General features: G+C 36.5%; 2 protein-coding genes across 2 annotated transcripts; one reads left to right on the forward strand and one right to left on the reverse strand.

Annotated features, from left to right (window-relative positions):
* Positions 1 to 980: 980 nt before the first annotated feature.
* LOC125190084 (ankyrin repeat-containing protein ITN1-like) lies at positions 981 to 1,385 on the reverse strand. Its single transcript, XM_048087281.1, has one exon. The coding sequence runs from the start codon at positions 1,383 to 1,385 to the stop codon at positions 981 to 983; it is 405 nt and encodes a 134-aa protein (XP_047943238.1).
* A 2,715-nt stretch (positions 1,386 to 4,100) lies between these two features.
* Positions 4,101 to 6,413, forward strand: LOC125186012 (ankyrin repeat-containing protein ITN1-like). Its single transcript, XM_048082313.1, has 3 exons — positions 4,101 to 4,142; positions 4,326 to 4,895; positions 5,296 to 6,413. Exons 2-3 carry the CDS (start codon positions 4,332 to 4,334, stop codon positions 6,085 to 6,087), a joined length of 1,356 nt encoding a protein of 451 aa, XP_047938270.1. The 5' UTR covers positions 4,101 to 4,142; positions 4,326 to 4,331; the 3' UTR covers positions 6,088 to 6,413.
* Positions 6,414 to 10,596: the final 4,183 nt, after the last annotated feature.

Raw genomic sequence — 10,596 nt, forward strand, 5'->3', positions numbered from 1 at the left:
ATTAAAATGATAAAATATATTAAGATTTTGATAGGTTAATTCTTAATTTTGGCGTTGGTAGTAGTAAAACAATAATGGGAAGTGATGGGATGATGGAATAATGAGTTGAGGTGGAACTTGAAAATTGATAATGTGGGATTGAGTATAAATGTGTAGAATGTAGATTGAAAAAGACTAATGAGTGTGTCACATGAAATTAAAAAAATACAAAAAATTCATAAAACTCAGTATTTTTTAATTAAAAGCTGCAACCCATTGGGCTAACCCACAACCCGTTCGGGCCAACCCGTTTAACCCGCCAACCCATTCGGGCCAACCCGTTTAGCCCGTTTTGTATTCGGGTTATAAAATTACAGCCCTAACCCGCCCATTTTACCGGGCTATTCGGGCCGACCCACGGGTTTCGGGTTGAATTGACATCCCTAATTACATGCTATCGATCTTACATACTGATACACCCTATTAATTTGTTAGAATTTGAACTTTATCTTCTTCTAGTTTTTAAGGCAATATCCCCCAGTTCTCCAGAAATCCAATAGTTGATGCGTTCTAGTAGAGGACCAGTTGTAAGATTTTCCAGCCGACGTGGTTTTCTCTTCCAGATCGAGAACCACTCTAATACATTGCATAATAAAATTATGACTATTCCGGCTAAAGACATCCAAAAACATGCTATCAAAGTAGTTATGTTGAAAAATTTTCCTTCCATACTGGGAGCGATCACCATTCTTGATGCTAAGTAACTCGCCGTGATAGCGGAAATGGACAGCACCACACAAGCCAAGGTAACGGCCAAGGAAAAACGGTATATGGATGGCCATCCAGACATGATGAACAAAATTGAGACGAGGGATGAAATGAATGCTATGGTGTTGAAATCTATCAACCTTTTGAAAACATTTGGATTGCTATATGCTATTATGGCATGACCGGCCTGGTGTGCTGACGTGTCATCCTGCCCATAGAAGAGAAAAAAAAGACTAAGTACTCTCTTCAAGGAAATATTCCACGACTTCAACATGCCCTTTCATGGCTGCAATATGAAGCGGGTTCATATCATGACTGTCTCGCCAAAAGCAAGCCTCTGGGGCTGCTGATGACAACTTTTTGCAGATCTCTACGTGCCCTTCTGCTGCTGCAATGTGAAGAGGCGACAATTTTTGAGAGTCTAAAATCCAAGCTTGCCTCGGATTAAGCCTCAACACCTCTTCAACAATGGTTGTTTGCTCATTCATTGCTGCTATATGTAGAAGATTTCTTGAACATGGAAATAAAAGTGTTTGAACAAGATATGGATCTTGTTGTAGAAGTTGTGAAACTGTTGCTACATCCTCTTCAGATAGAGCATTATTATATAGTTTCTTTTCTAGTGCTTCTCCCACCATTTTTCTCTAGTTTCTTGATTTTTTTTTTTCTTATTGTTATTAAAACACACATGAGCATTTCTATATATATATATATAGTGTTCAACCATTTTGTTTGTCTCTTGCAAGAAAGCCCTAGGAAATGTTTGAACAAAGAATCTCCCCTTCCTCTCTTGCTATATGTTAAAATTTTTTCTCTAGCAAGAAAGCCGAAGGAAATGTTTTAACAAAGACCATCCCTTTCTCTCTCGCTATATGTTAAGATTGACCAAACAAAAGTTGACACTGTCAAGCATCACAAGGTCGATTCCGATATACTAAAAGGAAATATTATTGTGTAATGTATAAATAATATTACTATATAATATGTAAAGAAATAATACCACATAAATACTATAGCACATGAAAATGCATTATTAAACAAATAAAGTTACTCAAAGTATAGGGGAGAAAAGTTTTTATTTGAGCTCTACAATGTAATAGGCATATATTCACGCACAACATGTATCAGTTATACAATTGTAGACAAAGTTAAGGTAGACCTAATGAAGATTCTGCCTAATTTCAAGAATACATGGAGTCTATATTCAAAAGAGGATGCTCAAATTATTCAAGATAAAGGACAACCAAGCAAAACTAGATAAACAAAATATAATCTAGCTAGATACACTAAAGTAGATGAACAAACAAGTTGGGATGGATAATTGCATTTTGGCGGCTATCCAAACCACGATAAATAAGAAAATACAAGAATTAATAAATTTAGCTTCCTTAAATTTATAAAAAAAGTTAAAATTACACACATTACTAGCTAACACGTTAATGTTTGGAATAATAGCACATCAACGAGTCCGTCAGCTTCGTCGGAGGCATGCTCGGTTTTTCGATACAGCGAGAAACTTAGTACTATTAATTACTCCATAATTTATAGTCTGAACTTTTGTCAATTTATAGCATCAATTCGATTTATTTTTAAATTATTATGTACTTTGAACATTGTTTAGTTAGGGCATATGCCATTATTAGGTAAACAAATTTAGTATGAATTCTTAATGTAATGGGTCGCCCTAACCTGCATTCTGCTTTTATGAAGTCAAGGCCCGAATATAAGCCCAGACCACAAGTCAACACTTTAGAAAAATATTTTATCGTTACTTTTTGCTACTATTATAAGTTGATACCAGGTACGTAGCATACGTGAAATTGCCCGAATTAGAACATATATCAATATTGAAATGTCAAGTAATTCCTATCTTCCAAACAAGGAGAACAATTTAAAGCTGCACCGATCTAGACTTATAATTGAAGCATTTGTTGTGCCAGAACCAAAAAAAAAAAAAAAAAAAAAAAAAAAAAAAAAAAAAAAGTCCAAAGATGTGAACTTATTACTCTCTTTGTCCCGTTTCAAAATATCGACTTTATTTGAGTGTGTTGACAAAAAGAGTTTGAATTAAACATCCATGATCACAAATTCATACTAGATCATTAATAGGTTTTTGACCTATCGAGCACGGATTGAACAAAAAAATAGAAGAAAGATAAACTCTAGTTGAGGTGCTAGGGGATCTTTGACAGAATCCTATTATTTATAGAATTCCTCCCTAGCGGTTCGACTCTCTTAAGAAAAAACACCAGAAATACCAACGGGTTGTAGCGCAGTTGGCAGCGCGGAGCTGTGGTGACCTTGATGTCACGGGTTCAAACCCCACCATCCGCTGGGAGACTTTCGGCCTTAATCCGCAAACCCGGTCGAGCAGGATTAGTCGGATCAACAAAAAAAATAAAACAATAAAAATTAGATATCTTCCATATCATGGACCAGTCGGGAGTCAAGTAGGGCACGTTTTGATGGGCCGGCGCTGGTGTAGTCTTCTCCGTGGGCTGAGTGCTGTTCATCGTTAAATTCAATGTCTAGGAAAGTCATAACATAAATTATCATTAATTGTATCTATCAACACTTTTAAACGTTTAATTTCAACTTAGAATATGCATGATTCCTTAAAAAAATACTTAGAGTATGTTTTTTAGTATCTCAAACGAAGCTTATTTTAAAGTAGAAGAAAGAAAAGAAAAGCATATAGAAGACAAATAAAGAAAGAAAAGTATATTTAATTAGTGTAAAACAAGAAGCTTTAGTTGTATATAAACTGCGGAGTGGAAGACCTTATATTATAGTACATATGTAAATGTAATGATATAGTTCATAGCCAATTGAGATCAAGCAGCACTCCAATTCTAAGCCATCAGTTTAATAAAGGTATGTTTTTCATGCAGATATTATATTAAATTCCTGTACTCCTGCGGAGTATTTGTTTATTTAAAAAAGGGATATTGGCATCTAATATCACGAAACTTTCAAAAAATTGGGTTTTTCCCACGAACTTTAAAATTGGCAAATAATATCACGAACTTTGCCCCTTGTTTGTTTTTTCCCACGAATGAAAAAATTCTTCACATAAACGGATTTTTTTTCGTAATTTCTCAACAACAATTTTGAGAGCTTCAAGTTTTTCAATCTTTGAAGATAGTTTTTCTTGAATCACACCCTCCAAAATTGTTTTTCAATCTATTAAAATAACATGAATTTTTTCATTCGTGAGAAAAAACAAACAATGGGCAAAGTTCGTGATATTATTTGCCAATTTTAAAGTTCGTGGGAAAAACCCAACTTTTTGAAAGTTTCGTGATATTAGATGCCAATATCCTTTTAAAAAACTAACCAAAACCTTGTTTTATTTAATCCATCGATCATCTATCTGTGCTCCACATGGAAAATTAGTAATTTTTATATTTCATTCATGCATTAAGTATAGATTGACCTCCAACTACATGACCCTATATATATGCCTTGTGTATTCTTGTTCTAAAATATAGGGATTGCAGCCAAATTCTAAGAAATTTGATCTTACGACCAACATGGGTTTAGTTATTCATTAACTTGATATGTGTGTTTGAATGTAGGAAAGAATGGTTAGTGAAAAAGAAATTTATGATGCTGCATCAGAAGGGGATGCAACAAAATTTGCACAACTGGTTCAACAAGATCCAAATCTGGTTTATAGGGTTTCGTTTCCATGTTCAAGAAATCTTCTGCACATAGCAACGCTGCTGGGGAAAGTAGACATCGTTGAAGAGCTGCTGAATGAAAGCCGACAGCTAGCTCTCGAACTAGACTCCAACCATTCGTCACCTCTCCACATTGCAGCTGCGAAAGGGAACCTTGAAATCGCCAGAAAACTGTTATCGGTAGCCCCAGAGATGTGCTGGAGTCGAAACGACCAAGGCTTGAACCCGATCCATGTTGCAGCCATGAAAGGGCATGTTGATTTGTTGAAAGAGCTGCTTGAAAAGGATCCTTTGCCTGCCATGGAGAGAGTGTACCGTGGTCAGACGGTGCTGCATTTGTGTGTGAAACATCGTCAGCATGAGGCATTGGAGTTTTTGGTGGACAAGTTGGGTGAGCTTGTGTATGCAAAGGATGATGATATGGAGACACTTATGCATTGGGCTGTTAGGAGCAGACAATATGAGGTAGCATATGTACATTTGTCTTAATTAGTAGTAGTAGTAGTAGTATATCATTTTGACAAAAAATGGATCAGAGTAATTTATTATTATCTCCGTCCACCAAAATTTGTCCCATTTTTCCATTTCCGTCTGTCCCCCAAAATTTGATACACTTCACTTTTACCTTTTTTGGTAGTGGACCTCATATTCCACTAACTCATTCCTACTCACATTTTATTATAAAACTAATATATAAAAGTAGGACCCACAATCCACTAACTTTTTCAACTCACTTTCTATTACATTTCTTAAAACCCGTGCCGGGTCAAAGTGGGACAAATTTTGGTGGACGGAGGCAGTAGTATCTGAATACTTTGTTTAACTAAAACTGACACCCATTGCTCCCACAATTAAAATCTGTCAGACGGTGGAGTTGTTGGTGCGTTCTGGTAAAATAGAGATGGACTCAATGAATTCGATGGGCAGAACAGCAACGCAAATCTTCGCAGATGACAAACAGCAGGTTGATTGGAGGTGGCTTAGATTAATGTGGAGTTTCATATCAGTATCAGCTTTGTTGGGGATACCGTCGGAAATGCTGTCAAAGAGAAGAGAGCAGACAATGGTGGTGATGGCCCTGATTGCGGCCATGGCGTTCCAGGCGACCATCAGCCCCCCAGGCGGGGTGTGGCAGGACAACACATCACTCAAGGCCGGGCAGGCCGTGATTGCATCTACTCAACCCAAGATTTACAAGCACTTCGTGCGTGCAAACGCGGCAGCTTTTATTTCATCTCTCATGACAATCTGCTTGGTCGCCGTGCCAGTGCGAATCGGGGGGTCTGGTACCTTGTTTTTAACCACATCAACAGTTTGGGTGGCCGTCGCATCTATTGCTTTCAGCTATGGAGCTTCGGTGTTGGTCGTTTCGCCATATACGCAAGCACTATCATTCACCAAAATCACCAATGTCATCGTTTCCATCACTGTCATAGCCTACTTCCTCGTTGCTCTTTGGAGTCTTTTAAGCATTGGCTATTTCAAACTAGTCTTCAAACTGTCTAATAAAATTATGAACACAGCTTTGGAGTCTCTTTTGAGTCATGCAAAATCTGATAGTCGTCAGCCTGCCCAAACTACCCCTCACCCCAGGCCAACAACCCACCCTGAATCTGATACGAGATCCCAACCAGTTGCAGAGATAGAAGAACCTTGACGGATAGAAGAGTCCTTCGAGACCATAGAGCCGGAGGTCCCGACACAGCCGGCGAAAGAGAGGCAATCTCGACCTCAACGTGCAAGGAAGAGGCCGGATTTCCTAGGAGATTATATTTAATATTTAATTCTGCTTTCCTTTATTTTTATTACTTTGCGAGACTTTATTTAAGTAAATTATTCTTTTTGGGTCAACCGTAATTATAAGCTCCTTTTCGGATTTTCTTTATTGATTCTTTCCATCGTAGGTCAAATCAACCCTAGGGTCCTTAGTATTAAAAGGCCTTGTTATCTCTTTTGCTTTTTATGAAATAACAACTTTGTCTACTTTTATCTTCTTTATTTCCGTCAGTTTATTTGCTCAATTTGGTTGATTTTGTTCTTGATTTGTTGAAGGATCAGATCCTTTAACAGAATCTTTGTTTGACATAGAACGCTGCTAGAAGATTCACTTATTTTGTACTTTATTTCGTATTTACACTGTACACCAGTCGACCATAATTAATTATAAGAGCTGGTGTTTAAACTTTAAACACCTCAACTTGATTGCACCAGGCCCATACCCCAATCAATAACATATTCATTTTAATTTAACTAAGCTAATCTATATTTTAACGCATAGTTTACTAAACTAAAATATTAGTCCAAATTCTTATCCAAAAAAGCTTCAAATAGCTTGCTGTATGGGTCGGCCCCAAACTAATTCCTATCTTCCAAACAAGGAAAAGAAATTAAAGCTGCATCTAGACTTATAACTGAAGCATTTGTTGTGCCAGAACAAAAAGAAAAAGAAAAAGAGTAGCTATTATTGAAAGAAGTTAACTTACTGTGCTCTCTTTGTTCCATATCAAAATAATTCCCAAATCATGCGTTTTGCATGCAAATGGTACCTAAACTTTTAAAAATATCGTGGGTATTCTCTAAACTAATGTGTAATCACATTTTGATATTTTTCACTATTCATCACAATTTTGCACCAAAAATGTCCCCTAAGGCATGAAGGGTATTTATGAACTTTATCTCTCTATTACTCCCTCCGTCCCGCTTTAGCAATCTCATTGACTTTTCTGCCCTCTTTTTGTAAAAATGATAAAAAATAGTTAAAATGGAGAAATGGTAAAATAAGAGAGACAATAATGTGGATAAGACTCTTCTCTATATTTTTAAAGTTTAGGTGCCATTTGCGTGCAAAACGCATAGTTCATGGACCATATGCGTAGTTCACTCTTTAAAATATTGAGCCAACACGTCTAATATCAACTTAGAATATGCATGATTCATTAAAAAAACTTATGGATTGTTCGGTTGCAAGATTGTATATCGGAATTAATTATGTAGTGTGTTTGGTTCATGATATTGAATCTCGTAACTGAATCGTTGATGAATAATCATGTGATAATTAGTTATAGTCAATCCCCTTCAACTAAAATAATCTCACAACTTAATCCTAAATTATATCTTTGTACTATTTTATCTTGAAAACCGAATACTACCTCATAATACTACTACTATAATTTTAAAGTTTAATAGGTGTAACGTACACAAACGAAGCTTACATTAAAAGTAGAAAAAGGAGAGAAATAAAGAAAGAAAAGTATATTTAATTATTCCCAACGTGTGTAAAACAACAAGCTTTAGTTAATTAGTTCCATACAAACTGCAGAGCTGAGGCTACATGCATGCTTGAGTCAAGCGAACGGCCAGTTCTCGATACTTTTCGAGCACTCATGTGTCCCTTGGATTTGTGTCTCACGAGAAACACAGTGTTGGATATTTTAGTGTAATTGAATTAACTTGATTGATCAGTATTATTATAATGATACATCATATAAGTATGGAGGTGCGGAGTGCATACTTATTTGAATTTATTATGATGTTAGGGGCGAAGCCCCTTAACAGATGGACGGGGTCCGGGGGCAGCGCCCCCGGGTAGCGGGGTCCAAGGGGCAGAGGACTAATTTGCAATTTCGGGGTCCAAGAAATTCAACCGAAAATGTAATTTCTGAAAAGTCAAAGGACTAATTTGCAATTTCGGAAACCTTTGAAAAGTAGTTAATTTCGGTTATGAAATGAACTGTTGCGCCTGTTCATCTTGTTAAAGAATCTGATCGATTCGTTTTGGTTTGATTGTGCTTTTTCTCAGATATCAACATATGAATGTTCTTTTTCTCTGAATTGTATCCGATCAAATATTTTTGGTAGAACCACCGAAATTGATTTGATTTGAAAGTGATTTCATCACAACTTTCAGATTATCCGTTTTGTTTGTTATTTTGAATCTCCCTAACACACAGCATATTACGTACCTCAACTTGATGCACCTTTATAACAACCAAATACACTAGCATCATTATCCTTGGCACACAAGTCACAACCTCGACCTCCCATATAGCTTAACGATTGCGTCTCAAACATCGGAAAATCCGATAGAGGACACCTTGGCCCCGAGCACCGGATGTAAGACCTTCCTTCCACCGCGGCTTTGCCTTCCAGTAGGAGTACAACCTTTTTACCTTGAATTATGACTGCGCATATGACACAAATAAACCCAATGAATATATTTGCATAAGTAGTGTCAAGTGGTTTTCCTTCGGTGTTGGGAGTGATCGCCATTCTCGATGCTCCATAGCTCGTTGCGATAGCAAACATGGCAATAACAAAGAAAAAGTTGTACCCCAATGGCAATCCAGTGACCATGAGGAAAATAGTGCTGAGGGATGCTGTAACATCCTGGAATTTAAAACCCTAATCTTCGAACCCTAGAATTAATTGTTGATGACGTGGAACCGAGAATGCTTTAATTTCGTGAGATGAGTCTTATGTTGAAAGTTTAGTCAAACTTGTTGATTTAATGATGTGGCATGTGAATTATTTAATTGTGAGATTATGTGGCAATTTAATTAATTAAGGGTGAGTGAGAATGTTGGAGGAAATTTCCATAAATACTTGTCACCCTATTCCTTGAAAATTTCGAACCCTAGCCCCCTTTTGAGGAGGATTTCTATTTTTCCGGATTTAATTTAATCCTTGGGATATTTATTTAAATTAAGTTCTAAGAGCCAATTATTTCCTTATTTAGAACACAAAAATCGAGCCCCTTGTATTATAGTGATTTTCGAAAATCACTAATATTGGGAAGGAAGGAATTATTTTATTTTATTTGATCCCTTACTTAATTTCCTTCCATACCTAGAATATATTTATTCTACAAAATCTTTCCATATTTCAATAGAACCTTACCATACCTTATTCTAATTAATAGTCAAAAATCCATGCCTTATTTAATAGGCATAAAAATCGCCCCATACCTTATTCTTTGGAGGATTTTCCTTATTTTTATTTTGCTCCATAATATCTTATTCTATATGGAAAAATACCAAAACAAAATCTTGACCTTATGGAAAGGCCTTATTTTCGAAAATTTGAGGATATGGCTATCTCCTATTTTTGTTAATTCTTCTTCCCTACTTCACAATATTATTTTATTTAATTTAATTTATGGAGAATGAGATCTTACCAAATATTCTATTCTTATTACCTAAAGATCTCCTTGGACACTATAAATAAGCATCAAACCCCAACCCTAAACCTCATAATTTTCAGCCCCCACTCCCCCATATACTCTCTCAATTTTCTTCCACTTTACTCCATAAATCCTTCATCTTTTGAGAAGAAATCGAAGTTTAATCCGTGGATATTGAAGAACCAAGCCTATACTTTGTTTCTACCGATTGATTTTCTCTAAAAAGGTATTTTCGTTTAAGAGTAATATTATTCTTCTTCTACCCCTTCTTTTCTTTTTCTTCCAACCGATTTAACCGGTGTTCTTGGACCTTCATGCATATTAATTGAGAGAAAAGGGATAAGAAGGGATATGGGAACATGTGTGTGTGTGTGTGTGCCGAGTGTGTGTGTGTCGTGTGTGTGTGTTATGTGTGTGGAGTGCGTGTGTTGGAGTGTGTGTTGTGTAGCATGTGCTTGATGGCTAAATATTTTTGTATGGCATGTGATGATAAATTTAGGGTTAAGACTCTAAGAAATATATATATGTAATCGCGACTTGAAATTAGTAATTCTTGATGAGTGTAACTCGAAATCTCTAGGTTATGAAGATTTAGGTGAATCGTTGGGAAAGAGGGAAGTAACGAGACATGCATACGTTAAGAACTATAATTGAACCTAATTTGTGAATATGTGCCTATGTGAATTTAAAGGTGAACCCTCGGTTGCGAAGCCAGATAACGGAAAAGCGAAACTACTTGAAATCTAAGCAGTCGAGGTGGGCTTTACTCTCAAAAACTCTCTTTTATTTTGTCAAAATAATTATCGGAGCTATAAGGGTGGTTTAACTGTTATGCCATGCCTATGTTTGTTTTATTGTGAGATTGTGTGCCTGATGCCTAGTTTGTGAGTTCGCTCCATTGGGCTATAGGGCTATGGATATGATATACGAATTCGGGTCTGAGTATGGGCCGCAAACCCTACCAGGCTGTGTACACGAGGGGATCGG

This window comes from Salvia hispanica, chromosome 5 (genome assembly GCF_023119035.1).
Source record: "Salvia hispanica cultivar TCC Black 2014 chromosome 5, UniMelb_Shisp_WGS_1.0, whole genome shotgun sequence".
Lineage (NCBI taxonomy): Eukaryota > Viridiplantae > Streptophyta > Magnoliopsida > Lamiales > Lamiaceae > Salvia > Salvia hispanica.

Coding starts and splice junctions, on each gene's coding strand:
- LOC125190084 (XM_048087281.1), bottom strand. CDS start 1,385: ATGGTGGGAGAAGCACTAGAAAAGAAACTATATAATAATGCTCTATCT.
- LOC125186012 (XM_048082313.1), top strand. CDS start 4,332: ATGGTTAGTGAAAAAGAAATTTATGATGCTGCATCAGAAGGGGATGCA. Junction 4,896..5,295: donor TTAGGAGCAGACAATATGAG/GTAGCATATGTA, acceptor AAAATCTGTCAG/ACGGTGGAGTTGTTGGTGCG.